This window comes from Plectropomus leopardus, chromosome 2 (genome assembly GCF_008729295.1).
Source record: "Plectropomus leopardus isolate mb chromosome 2, YSFRI_Pleo_2.0, whole genome shotgun sequence".
Classification (NCBI taxonomy): domain Eukaryota; kingdom Metazoa; phylum Chordata; class Actinopteri; order Perciformes; family Serranidae; genus Plectropomus; species Plectropomus leopardus.
The window spans coordinates 28,339,482-28,354,391 of record NC_056464.1 but is presented as its reverse complement, the minus strand read 5'-3'; the positions used below and the strand labels follow the sequence as shown (position 1 = coordinate 28,354,391).

At 40.1% G+C, this 14,910-nt stretch overlaps 1 protein-coding gene across 2 annotated transcripts in view; it reads right to left on the bottom strand.

Moving 5' to 3' along the window:
* Positions 1–4,413: 4,413 nt before the first annotated feature.
* Positions 4,414–14,910, bottom strand: part of kcnb1 (potassium voltage-gated channel, Shab-related subfamily, member 1) — a 36,846-nt gene continuing 26,349 nt past the window's right edge. For both annotated transcript variants that reach the window (XM_042507391.1, XM_042507382.1), the window contains exon 3: positions 4,414–6,990. In XM_042507391.1, coding sequence (XP_042363325.1) covers positions 5,065–6,990 — 1,926 coding nt within the window. In that variant the 3' untranslated portion in view covers positions 4,414–5,064. The remainder of the gene's footprint in view (positions 6,991–14,910) is intronic.

Sequence of the window (14,910 nt, the reverse complement as noted above, 5' to 3'; positions counted from 1 at the left end):
TAGATTCAGAGTATGTGGAATTGGGCTACTTGCTAAAGCGGTGGTTGTAATTGGGTTTTGGAAACTACCACATGTCCTTGAACAGGGTCCTATGGGGTTTCTAAAAAAATGAATAAGGCTTGAACCTCTTTACAGTTAAATTTAGAAGCTAGCACGGCAACCAAATTCTATTTTAGGTTTCAACTAGATGCATTTACTGTACAGCCGGGAGCCTTGTTTTGAAAAAGTGTGAGAATCTGTGCTCTTTATTTTTGTTTGAATCAATAAATGAGAAATAAAACAAGTTGCTTCATTGTGTTTTCTTCATACAGCATGATGGTTTAGTCATTTGAACTTCTCCACTAGGATCTCACTGAATGGTTTTGTTAATTTGAATGGCTCCCTTGGAAATGGATAATAGTAAAGTGCCCAAAAGAAATAAATTAAAAAAACAAAAAGGATGACTTGTAAAAATCAATGATTTTTTTGTAGTATGGTGGTATCATGTCACAGTATCACAGTCTAGGTATCAAATCACAATATCATGCTTGATGTTTGTTTTGCACTACCTTGTCTAAAAGAACAAGAGTGTCAATACTGGCGGCAGGATTTCAATGCTTGTGTTTGTGTGTATGCACATGGATAAATAAATCTCAGTTCTCTAAAACAGTGCTTGCTGTCTATTAATGGAATATTGATTGTCAATATTGTTGAGAGATATTTCAGTGAAAAAATGGTCCCTGACTACCATAATATAGAAAACCTAAATGATTGAACAAGAAGCTCACACGAGGTTGTGTGATCTGAATGCCCTTTATCTTTGTGGTGAATATTAAATTTAATTGAAATGCATTTAGAAGAACATATCTGACTGAAATTTGTTTTCTTTTGCAACTTAGGTGACATAAGGTAAAATATGTTAGCATACATTGGCCTTGACTTTCATAAGATAAAAAAGCTATGAAAAGTTAATCAGGAACTAGCATCCAACCGGTGGTCAATGAACCAAATGTTTCTCTTGTTAAGACTTGTCATGTAACCAAAAGAAAAAAACACTGTAATGGACCAAGCTGAACTTGACCTGTACCACTTCCACCTCCCAATGCGATATGAAAAATTATGCAAGTTTGTTCTGGGAAAAAAAAAAAAATGAATATATGAATACCTCCATAGGAGCAGCCATTCATAGCAAGTTTTTGGGGAAACCTTAAAATGACTCAATCTGAATATCACCAGATCTCATCTGCAAAATGTTAAATATCTGCAGTCAATTGTAATGCCATAGATATATTGTCTTGTGTTAAAATTCAAATCATTTACTTGGCAACACCTTTGCAGACGATACCTATGTTTATGTTTTAAAATTCTGTTTTTACAAACGTAGCTTTTAAAGTTAGCAGATATTTGAGATCATGTGCAACAGAAGATAATAATTAAAGATTTTGTTTGAATTTTAAAAAAAAGAATGTAGTGTAACATAGTTTAGGAAGCTGAATAATTTATCACCAGCTCAAACCATCCATCCTTGCCTAATAATGATGAGTTCTATATAAGATCCATAAAATGTGCGTGCTGTCCCTCTCTTCTCAGCTGTAAATGAAGCTGCACTTTGAATTGTGTGCTATAGTAATCAAATTCACTCATATGGTTAGAGTTCAATCTGTGTCACTGCTGCATGCTAGAGTTAGATCTGTTGATAGAATATGGAGAAAACAGAAGCAGGATTCCCCCGACATGCATACATTCATAAACAGTTCATTCTTCTCCATTAAGCGGCAGCCACACTGCTCTAATGCCCTGGCTTTACAGCTGTCACACACACACACACACACACACACACACACATGGCTCCCGCTGCCTCTCACAGTCATTGCTATTCCTTTCACACCTCAGCTTCTCTCACTATGGGAGAGCAATATGAAATGGTTCAACTCTGTGATTAAAACAGGAAATGAAATCAGGGTTTGTGATTAGACTCTTAGCCACAACACTAAAAAATGAATGTCACTCATCTTCTGTTGACTTTTAAATACTTTGCTCAACACCTGCATTTCTAAAAGGGCAATGACCTCTTTCATTTGTATTTCATCATTTTACTTTTATGTCCATGAGCTTTTCCAGTTTGGTCGTTTTTGAGTTTGTTTAATTGGCAGTGAAGTTCTACTTCGCTCATCTAATTCATTTGTGATGACCTACTCTTGCCCTTCCCATCTAAAATTCAACATATCCTCATACAACGGTTTGTATGATAGCCTATGAAAATGCACACACAAAAGTTGATATAATATACAATGAATTAACGTCCCCCAAATGATGTTGTGTCCTTAACGTAAAGTTACTTAGGTTTAGAAAGAGATTCGAGATGATAATGTACCTTAAAATGATTCAACGTCACTCAAGGTTCACACAGGTCCAGTCCCCTGGGGAAAGGATTGATCATGACTATCAACAATCTCGATGATGATCATCATATCATAAGTAGGGTATGTACAAATTGTGGTGCAATACTTGGCAAAAGTAACAAACAGTGGATGAGAACAGCCTGTGATTAAAGATTTCAAGGGGCTATGGAGAGGAACAGTAGGTTAACTCTTTAAACTCACTCTATATGAAGGTCAAGTCAATATATGATTTATTTAATTTTTTCAATGCTGGGACTATGATGAAGACCATTTCTATAATGCTTCTCTTGGGGGAAGCACTGCTGTCTCCCTGTATTCTGTCTGAAGGGACACTTACTATGAACACATGATAGAGAATGCATTGCTGGGAGTTGCAGTATTTATGAAACACTACAGATTTTAGACAAAAAACAACAATGTACAAGGTCCTCAAATCATAATGTTGCTTTTACACTTACATAAATATGCACAGTGAGGAGTTTCTCTGCTAACATGTAACTACTGTGCATACCTGTCACTTTATGGGTACATGCTTGTGTGTGAGTTCCTGTATACTGTATGTGTTGAACATATGTAACATGCAATTAGACCTTGGCGCCCCAATTAGTAAACCATTGCTGAGCTGCTGCAAGTCCTTGAGACAGCTGCTGTCTCCATGGAAACTAAGTGTATCTATGTATCCTGAAAATGGTCTTTTATACCTTTGTGCATCTCTAGTGGGTGTATATGCTCATGCATGGGTTTGATTAGGTCAAGCATTTACAACCGACTTAAAGTAAACCTAGTGGCGTATATTTGTGCTTTCAAAGTTTATTTTGACAATTAAAGGAACGAAGTAGAGATGGATAACTCCCCGGCTTCTAGTATCAAATACACACCTATTCCATTCGCTAAGTGTGAGATCTCTTTGGATGCTTTCATGTCAACACATTCACACTCCCAACTCGTCAAATACAGCAGCTTGGTCAAGGGCCCTACACTTCAAATTTTGATGCTGGGTCAATTTCCACTTGTTACTTGCATGGTGTCTTTTGAAAATAAACTTCAGTGTAAAAACATAGGTCTCGTCTCCAAAACCACTTCAGAGTTAGGCAACTAAACTACTTGGTTAGGTTAAGAAAAAAAGATGAAGTTTCCATGCTTGTTTTATATATATATATATATTTTAAAGAAAGTTATGGACTATGTTATGTAGATAAATATAGAACTCAATGCTTCACACAGGACACAAATAGCTGTCTCCCAGGTGAAACTCTTGTGTTTGTTTGACCCATCCAGTACCCCTTCCTTCCACCAACCCTACAGACTTTCTTCCTCTAACTACATCTTTGGCACGTATGGGTTAACTTTTTAGTTAATTGAAATCATGGTACGTCACATAGAAATGCTACAGGGGGGCCTTATGTGTCAGAATCAGGAACCAATGGCCACTGCTCAAGCTGCCATATTTGACACCGCAGGGTGATATTCATGTTGGTAAAAGGAAGGCCAATGCATGCTAAACATCTGTTACTGAAATTTAAACTTAATGTCAGTGATGTTATGCTTCAAACACAAAAACTTTATTTAAGGATTTTTATATATTTCATATCTAAAAGCGTCTCATGTTTTTATATGTTGACTGGTTGGATGCATGCATGCTTCATAAATGTGCACTTTATGCAGCATTCAAGCTTATTATTTCTGGCTTCTTATGTTAGCCCATATCAAAAATTCTTGGTCCACTACCACTAACATCCTTAAGAAATGATACTGAGGTGCTAAGACAATATTCAGTGGTCAAGACTTGAAAGTATCATCCATTCTCACTATGACATGGTAACATAGGGGATAGCAAAGTACTCTTCAAGAAAGAGCGCTCATGATAATGAGGATAATCGTCTGGAACCTCTAATAACTTCTGATGAAACTTACACAGGATTACTCTTCACATATGATTATGACAGCAGACTAGCAAATCACATGTTTCTATTAGGAACTTTCTCTTATCTATATAAAAATAAATCAGGTAAGACAATCTCAAGAGTGTGTGTACATGAATTACCATCATACCACCCATCAACATTCATTCGCACTCACTCACACACATGCTTACAGTTTATGCAGACATGCACACCCCTACAAATGTAAATGACTAAGGCCAGTTTTGGGAATGGAGGGCACGAGTAAGTAGCTTATAGGCTTCTAGGTCCTCTCCTGTATCTTCAAGACTACAAAATGAACTGGAATTTAGTAATGGGATAGTGGGCAGTTGGGATTTTTTTTTTTTCAGAGAGATATCCCCCTAACGCTAAAACCATCATTTGGTTTTGTTACACCACTTAAAACCACATCTCAATTTCTATGACGACTCTGCCTCTGCAGGGATCTCTGAACAGACCCATTGGCTACCTGGGAGTGCTGTTTTGTTTTGTGTTATACCTCTAATAGGAATGAGTTGAAGGAGGGGCAGTGACATTCTCCAATTTAGAAGTGTTTTTCTCCCAGAGTATTCACCACACATATTGACCCTGAGCTTAGTGCCCGATGGCATGCTCAGGTAATTTGTGAAATTTTCAAAGAGACCCTTTGTCTCTCCGTCTTCCTCCATCTCTGGCTTACAGAGTGTTTTTTAGTCTGTCCAATGTCTCCATTACAAACACTCTAGCTCCAACTTCCTGTTTATCTCTGCTGCACTTGTGCCTCAGAGGTTTTTATCTAAAGTAGTTTGACGCCCCCTCTCAACCTTTGGCCTACGTGCCATCTCAGGTCCTACGTGATTCTCGTGAGCTACCCCACGAATGCTTTCAATAGGGAACAGACAGTTCTGTCCCAGCATTTTTTGGGCTGCTTCTAAATGGTTGGTGCCTTTCTGGTAATTGATGTTAATGCTGCGTTTTGGGCTTGAACCAGCCAAAAGACGCTCTGAGGGACTGGTGTCAGAGATGTCACGGAGGTGCTCATCATCATCTGTATCGGCATCGATGTATTTGCTGATGGAGGAGTCATGGAAGGTGAAGACAGTCGGGGCCAGGGTGGTGCTGTCTGGGGACTTTGGTGGGGTTCTGCTGCTGGCAGTGGTGTAGACAGAAACTTCAGGGCTCAACAGAGAGCGGTCTGACAAGACTGAGCTGTCTGAGAGTGGAGACGGGCCTGACTCTCCCTCGCTGCGACAGCCTCCTTTGGTGATAAGGCTTTTTGAGGAGTTGCCAGAAAAGAAGAATCTCCGTGCATTCTCTGAACATGAGGGCTTTGTGATAGACACAGGAGTCAGCATGGGCTCACGCTCCCCACCGGTTTGCTGGCCTGTTTTTGCACTGCTGTGCTGGGTCAAAGCTGTAGCCGGACTGTGGGAGAACCGGTTGCTTTCCTGAAGACCAATGTCCAATGCTGGACTATGGGAGAAGCGTGGATTCTCCTGGAAGTCTGTAGCACAACTGATGTAGCTGTCAATGCTGGACAAGCTTTTCATGTCCCCTACTCCTTCTCTGGTTCCTAGCACTGTTGGGCCATGGTCTTGGATGGCCCCCAGCTCTATCTCATCTCTCTGTTTGCCAGCTCTAGAGCCCCTGTCTTTTGCATTGAGGTTTGGCTGGGATTGTGTCTTGGCCATCTGGTTGTACATCTCCTCGAGCTTCTGAACATTTAGCCTCTGGGGACTGGTGGCTCGGGCCTTGTTAGGAGAGCTTAACTCCTGGGCATTGAAAGAACGATTTGAGCTTGTTTCTGATGCAGCTCTCTTTGGGGTCCATTTCCAACGGCTTGGAGAGAGATGGTTGTCATGTGGCCTCTCACTCTTCTCTACTACCACATCCATCAGTTCTGCGCTACGAGCAAACGCCTCTTTCAAGTTCATTGAGACAATGCTGCCGTTTCTCTTTGCCCTCTCTAGGGCCTCTCTCCGTTTGAGTGCTTTTTCCTGCCTCTTCTGCTCCTTGTAGAATTCTGAGAAGTTATTTACAATAATGGGAATAGGTAGAGCAATCACCAGTACTCCAGCTATGCAGCATAAACCCCCCACTATCTTTCCCAACAGAGTTTTTGGGTAGATATCTCCATAGCCTACTGTAGTCATAGTAATAGTAGCCCACCAGAAAGAGGCTGGAATGCTTTTAAATTTTGTATCCTCCTCATCTTTCTCAGCAAAGAACACCAGACTGGAGAAGATCATGATGCCCATGGCCAGGAATAGTATGAGCAAGCCCAGCTCATTATAACTTCTCCTAAGAGTAAAACCCAGGGACTGAAGACCAGTGGAGTGACGAGCCAGCTTCAGAATACGCAGGATACGCATGATCCGAAAAATCTGAACCACGCGGCGGACATTCTGGAATTGCAGCACACTCTTGTTAGATTCTGTCAGGAAGATAGTAACGTAGTAGGGCAAGATGGCCAGCAGGTCAATAACGTTTAGAGGACCCTTAAAGAACTTCCACTTGTTGGGGGAGGAGAGGAAGCGAAGCAGGTACTCCATGGTAAACCAGGCGATACATACAGCTTCCACATGGGCCAGTTGTGGGTTGTCTGATGACTGGCCAAACTCATCAGTGTCCTGCAGCTCTGGAAGGGTGTTCAGAGACAAGGCAATGGTGGATAGCACGATGAAGAGGATGGATATGATGGCCAGGATCTGAAAGACACATTTATAAAGGTTGTATGAGTAAAAACTTTAGGATCAAGGAATGACAAATATCAGTTAAAAAATCAGATATCAGATGAATTCAATGAATTAATGAATTCCCTACACAGATTACAAAAAATGCACAGTCAGTGTATTTAAAAGGGGTTTTGATTACATAATGAAAGTGCTAACTGTATGTGAATTCCAATAACCTCACAGCCTAAAAAAACCTTCAATAAATGCCTGACTAAGTGTGTGATTGGCTGAGAGCTAATGGATTGGATTGCCTTAGACCACTCATTTATTCATGACTCACTTATCAGGCTTATCCACATGAGTGAGTTTACTTGAGTGGAAAAATAATGTTTAGCAACCAATGAACAAAAGCAAAAGCATACCAATACCAAAATCTCCAACTGTCTGATACCAAATGGACCTACCTTTTTAGGTAGGTTAATAACATGACTTTTTCCAACTCAGAATTTTGTGTATTGAACAGCCAGTCATCTGGCTTTTTGACTGTTTGTTTCTTTTGCTTCCATGCAGAGTTTAAGAGTGAATTGAATGGTGCTCGTCAGAACATTCAAAGTGACAGCAGCGCTCATGTAATATAGTAAACAAGCCAAGTGCTAACAATGGATTGGATATGTGCAACAACAGGCACCAAAGTGGTGGATGCACCAACAGTCAGCCCAGTCACCAGATGAAAATGTTGGCATTTTTTTGTACATTAATGTACAATTTGGACATTATATATTAATTGATAGCAACTTTATGAAATGATGTAGTTCAGATGACATGTACATAGCCTGAGTTTCTTATCAGGAGGACGAGGGGATGGTGGATATTGTGAGCCCCAGGTGAACTGGCTGCCAAGCAGCAGACCACTGTTTGAGTCAAGCCGTGTTTTTTAACAATATGTGGTGACAGTTCCAGTGGTGGTTGTATTCATTAATTTATATTGGGTATTTTAAGCCAAAACATGATCTTTTCTTCACCATAAACAATAGTTTTTTGTTCCTAAACATAACCACTTGTTAATGAAATGTTATTACAACATAAAATGAAAAATAGAAACAAAAAAAACCCAAAATTGTTATGTTTCAGCATATTTGCCATATGAAACATACTAATCTAACATATTTGTGGTTTGAAGAAACACACAATGCATTTGCTAACATTTAGTCTGGCAACTGCTTCACAGCGGCCCAACAATGTCTTTTGAAGAGCCATGTTGACAGCATGGCTAAGAGGCCTTATTAGATTTAGAATCAGTGACCTAACTTGCATAAAAAGCTCAAGAATAGCCAGGTCAAATAGAAGGTGGATGTAGAATAAAAAAACAGGTTATGTAAATGCAATTCTATGATCACAGAAAGACCCATGAATGGGCTCCTAACCATTTTCATCTAGACTGAAATTTGCATGAAGTGGCAGAGATAATCAGACAAGTCCACTGTTTTCACACAGTGCTGACCCTGCTCAGTATTCACCAATACAGTGACATAGTAAATGTCAAATAAAAAAGCAAGGTGAAAGGCTTCGGGGCTCTGTCTGTGATCATATAACTCTGGTTACAAAACATTATCCTCATGCTATTTCACGTAGGTTTCTCCTTTTTAAGGGGATTCACACTGCTGTGTGGTAACCGGCCGCCTCCGGTCAAAGGTGGTAGAGGAGAAGCAGTTTTGAACATGGTCGTCAGGGTATGAAGCGGTTGCTGCCCATGTGCACATGCCTATTATTATTTGAGTTCATGGTGTTGAACTTTTGGCGGTTGCTGGCAGGGTTTTGCTGGAAATATTTGATAGCAGGCATCACAGAGGCAGAAAAAAGACAAGATGGAAGAGCTAACAATTTTGGTCTGAATACCTGGAGTTGTTCAACACAGTGCCAGCAACTTACAAGGACAAGCAGAATTAAAACTGGACCGTTAATAACATTTCCACCAAACTTAAAATGACTGGTAAATTGTCCAAATACATAGAAATCTCTGGTAATTTCAGTTGTTTTTATTGTCCTGCAACAGAATGCAGCTATAGTCCTGCTTTTATTTCTGCCAGTGTTTGCTGAAGCACCTGCCTGACATTACAGCTATGGACCATGGCGGCAGCAGCCACTTTCAGAAACGCTTTACCCTTTGGGGGAACGCACTAGCAGACAAGCAGTTGTCAGGGGAGCTACAGTGTGGCAGTATGAAAGCATCTTGTTGGACTCTCTAGATTTAGAGGGTAGATGCCTATCACTGCCTGCACCGACTGCTGTGGCATTGCCATAACATAAAAATGAACACTTAGGAGCAGAATGTCCCCAGAAACCACTGGGTGATGGCTGATTCTCATTACACAGTACAGAAAACTCGGACATTTGTCAGAAAACAGCACCCTGCGCACACGCACACGCACGCACGCGCGCGCACACACACACACACACACACACACACACACACACACACACACACTACCCCAACCCACATTCTAACGATTATGCTAACAAGAAAGTTCGCTGTGGTAGACTACACCTGTTTTAGCACCATGTGACAGCTCCCCTCTCAACCGGCATTCATAGATCTAAAAAAAAATCACTGCCTTTGCTTTGAAGCATATTATTCTCGTAATTTGAGCTTATTTGATCTGAACAAGACTACTCCGTCATGTGACAATAAGGAAAAAAAAAAAACAAAGAAAATGTTGCACAGCTATCCAGCTTGTAATATCCTATCAACCCCACTTATAGCTCAGATAAAAGATACATGTTAAGTAACCAGAATGATTTTATGTTTAAAGGGTGTATTTTGTGAATAAGAACTGATAGCAGCACTTTTGCGTGTTGCTGTAGTTGAGACTCTTTGTTTAAATGCATGAATTTCATTGATGTCACATCACAGACTTCGGTCCTGTCTGCACGTAAACAGCTTTTTCTAAAAACAGATATTTTCCTCTTTGATTTGGTCTCTCTCTCCCATGCAAACTGAGTTTTAGGATACTGATCATGAGATGTCTGAAAATGCCTTCCTCTTCCTTAGAAGAAGATAACATTATCTCCCGAATTGTTTTTTTTTTTCTTTTTTGTATAATTAGCATACTACACCTTGGGCCCATAGTTTGTTTGTTAGCACTACTTAGTCTAATTACCACTTTGCACTTAAATTTTAGTATTGCTGCACCAATTCACAGACAAACAGAGCCGTCTGCAGTGCCCAATATAATGTGGTCCACCTCAGCATCCACTGTTAAAAGTCTAACAGAAACAATGGCTTTCGGTCAGGCCTAGTCAAAACAACATATAGTAGGACAATTTTGAGATTGGGATTATTATCGATGAGGAGTGGAATGACAACTGTCCAGAGCATAATTTGTATCTTTGACTGATCTCCTGCGTCCTTATATCAATGAGGAGTTAGCAGTGATTAGATCCCTAGCAGGTGTTTTCAAAAAAGTCATGTTAGCCTGCAACGTTACACTTTACTATCTTTTCGGCAAGGGGAGACCGCAGAAAACAGCTAACAGCACCATTGGAGGTCAGTTTACCAAATCAGATAAAATCTGATTTTCTCCTCACTTAGACACCTGCAAATATTGTGGTATTATTTGGCCAAATTTTGATGTCTGCCACAGAGATTAAAGCTGTCAGCCCAAAGGAAGGTGAGCATAGAAAAATTATGTGGATGAAATATTTAACTTTCCTGAATATTGCAGTCCCTTTCATATGACCTACTAAAGAAAAAGTGTGGTTTACCCAATAGGAATAATTGAAAAAGTATCTTTTCTCCCGAATATTCTTTTCTTTTCTGTAATATTACATTAGGGTTATTTTTTAAGCTGCCATGGGGCTGTGCCCACATAAATGTGTACCGTTTTTTTAAGGGTTTATTTCATTATTCGTATAACGACAACCATGACATTTGCTCCTCCTGTGTGCATCCCAATGATAATACTTTTATTTTTATTTCTAAGAGGCTCTAAAATCCGCTTTCCTCAAACATGAGGATATAGGCCACAAATTAAACAGCTCTCTCTTGGTCTATGTGCTGCGGTATAGGAGCAGGGCTTGTGCCTGACCTGAGTGACAATGATTCACAGTGGCAGCATAATCCAGAAGTGTATATTTATCATAAACAAACATATGCTTGGATGTTCTGGCTCATTTTAATGCTTCTACACATTTATTACTATTGTGATTACTGACTAGACAACTACAAATTTGGTGTAACTCTGCCTCTGCAATCTGCATTTAATACCCCTTTATGTAAGGCTTCAAAACTGATTGTAGAGCAGTGATCTCAGCTATGTGGCAGGTGTTCATCTGTCACTGAAGTGCAGTGGGCAACCAGACGTACACCCTTGCATCCATATATTAAGTATAAGATAGAATAAGATTAAGTTATAGCCAACTATTTGAACTGTATATTAATTACTTATATATATATATATGTATATAAATAAAATAAATAATAAATAATATATTATAAATAATATAAATAATAAACAAATAATAACACACCGTTATCTAATTTTTTCAAATTGTTTTACCTACACTATCATATCATTTTTCCATGCGTCCCTCTAGTAACTGCAGGAATGCAGAAATACCCTCAAGGGTACAGGTACCCCTAGTTGGGAATTAATGCATTAGTGAACCAAGTACAAGATTACTTGATAAATTATAATCTGCACTTGTTTTAATAGCCCCGAATGACTCCAAAAAATCCTGACACAGGACCAAAAAGCACAACTTGGAGGATGAGTAGGAGGTTGTAGCTGGAACACAGAGCCTGTTTTGGAAGTAGCCCACACACGAATGAGGTTAGGATGTTATATGATGACATAAATCAAAGTTAAGAAAATAAATCTTGAAAAATTAGCACAGCTTAGATGCAGTGTAGGCATGAGACATATTCATAAGACACCCATGTACAGTTTAATACAGATTAGTATGAAATTAATTATTTCAGTGTGATTTAATTTGAATCATAAAATGAAAATAATAATTTCCTCCTCTTTACTCTTTTTAACCTTGATCAAAACCTCATCTGTGAACTGGAATCAACTGGTTAAACACACAGTCACTTCTGTAAACAAACACGCTAAAGGCCAGCGTAGAGCATATGATGGGGGTTTTCCCCATATATCGTCCAGAGGAAATTAAAGCTTAGCAGCAGAAACAGGGCGATAGCAGCGGTTGTTAGGAGGTGATTGACAGCGCAGGCCTTCACAACGGCCTAATAATTCGAAGTCCATTCCCAAGAGTAAAAGTGATGGCTAAAGAGGCAACCTTATCTACGACCAATCAGAGCAGGAGGACACTGTTGCCATAGCGTCGTGGCAGACATGAATAATGACCCTATCTGTTTATTTTCTTCCCCTCTGTGCTCCTCTCCTCCTGCCCTGGAGGAAATCTATTTGAATCAAACACTTCAAGAGCAGAGGTGCCGCGACCGGAGAGCGAAGGTGGAGCTGACGAGTGTAGCATAAAACCGAATGGACAGAGAGAGTACAGGTAGTGCACAGGTAGGAACTCAAAATTATGATGTAGTTAAAGAGAAAATTATTTGTGCAAAGTACATGAGTTTGTCACACAACAGAAAAATGTGTGTCCCTAAGCTGATTTGAGTGATTTAAAAAATGGCCAAGTATTTAAAATTAGGTATCACAATCGTGATAACATAAGCATGCACAGAGATATTTGGGGCATTTCTGTGGAAGGAGCTGAAATGTAGAAAAAGCTGCTGTAAAGTAACCATAGATGATAAAATAGATTAAGCTACAATGCCGTCACTTATTGGTTTGTGTTTTGAATGTTTTGAAGCCTCAAGTTCAGTGTTACATCCCTTGCCATCTTGTTTTTCTGAATCCAGAAGTGGCCACATTCGGGTGAGAGCTGGCCAGTGAAGAAGCAACACATTTTCATCTCAAGTCATCAAATATTGCAGCTTACAGTGGACTTCCAAGTCTAAATGTTATGTTTTAGGTACCTTTCTGTGTCTGCACTTTATGTTCCCTGATGCTGCCACAGTGATGTCAAGAAATGTCAGTGGTGGGTTATATTAGGTTATTCAATTCAATTTTATTTATACAGCCCATTATCACAAATCACAATTTGTCTCAGAGGGCTTTACAGCATATAGCATCCCTCTGTCCTTGGACCCTCACAGCAACTAAGGAACACCCCCCCGCAAAAAAAACCTTTAATGGGGGAAAAAAACAAACAGAAAGCTCAGAAAGAGAAACTGAGGAGGGATCCCTCTTGTCAACAGACGCACATGTTGATGGGTAGGATTAGGAGGAGGAAGCACATGGTAAGACGTAGGAAAAAACATCACATTCAAACGGGAAGCAAACACTGGGGTCCTACATCAAAGTCCGGGGTTTGTTCGACCCATCAACCTCCACTCCCGCCCACCCTATAGGTGCCCTCGTATTCCATACTTTATATTATTTGCAGCATTTCAATCTGACGCCATCCAGCAGCATTTCATGCGTGTCACACTATTGCGCCAAAAGCACTGACAAAATGGTATTATTTTACAAGTTCGGAAAGAATACAGGCTGGGAGGAGCAAGAGTTGGATCTGACTGAAAAGCCGAGGACACCATCAGCAGACAGCCTGTTACTCGCTTGCACTTAATTATGCGTGACTTCAAGCTTCAATAAAATGTAAACAGGTGAGTTATAAAAAAGTTCACCGCACGGTTGTTATGAAAGGGGAAAAGTAAGGTTGGGCATTTTAACATGGAGGTCTATTGAGATTAACTGTTTTAGGGAGCCAGCCTCAAATGGCTGCTCTGAGAACTACAGTTTTTGGCACATCTGCGTTGGCAGCTCTGAAGGTTGCTTCTTTAAAGCAACTGACTCTCGTTTGTAGCAAACAAAGTAGCACAATGCACACCCATTCCTTGAGCCGTGGGATAAAAAACAAAGAACGAGCCACTGCACAGCAACAGACTCTTGTTAGCTGCTACTGAAGGAGCACATCCCCCCATCCAATAAATGAGCCACCATACAGCGACATTCAGTCGTTAACCCTGGCCAGGTAGCCGATTTGGGCTAAAAGATTGACTCGTATGTTTGTGACAACTATTTGGCTTGTGCTTATATTATTTTGGCATTTAATTAAGATGTGTTTTCATGTGAGATTCACTGAAAGAGCTTGAAGAGCCCATTCAACATTACAAACCTGCTGCTCATAAACAGGGGACGAACAAGATGACACTGATGCTATGTGCTCCAACTTTAGTTTGTATGTAGCAGAAGAGGATTATGTTAAGGATGGCTTGAATGCTTTATCACCAAGCCATGATTTTAGGCCCACCTAAAAAATCCTGGACACAATAATAGTGGAAAACAGTTGAATGGTCAAAGTCCACATTACTGTGTGGTTTTTCCAGTGTGTACCAGATGCAACAGAACTGTAATGAGCTGGAAAAAAAAGATGCTGATAACAATTCCCCAAACTTAAAGCTGTGGGAAATTGTAGCCACAGAAGAGCAGGACAAAAAAAGGGCAGAGGTAATAGGATTGAGAGGCTATAAAAAGGTTGCTAATGAAGGCACACTAATGCTGCGTAACATTATGGTTATGAGGTCAAGTTCCACGAGGAAACCCTGCTCATTTCCCACTGGTCTATGTCCCTGTTGCCCCTGCCTCTACACACTCTGCACTCGCTCATGCTGCCTCGCTTGTCTTTATCTCTTCCTATGCTGGGCTGTTTAATGTCACGGGTGCTAATTTCATCAAACTATTGCACTTTAAAGCTGAGATAAACCTTTCAGTGTGCATAAAGGAGACCGCTAAAAAACAACACCAAAAAAAACACATGTCTGGGAAAAGGTTGGCTGGAGTTCCAGACATGAATGTAATGGCATCAACACAATTACAGGCTATTCATAGACCCCCAGTGGACCCTGAGGCACACATAACAACAAAGGTG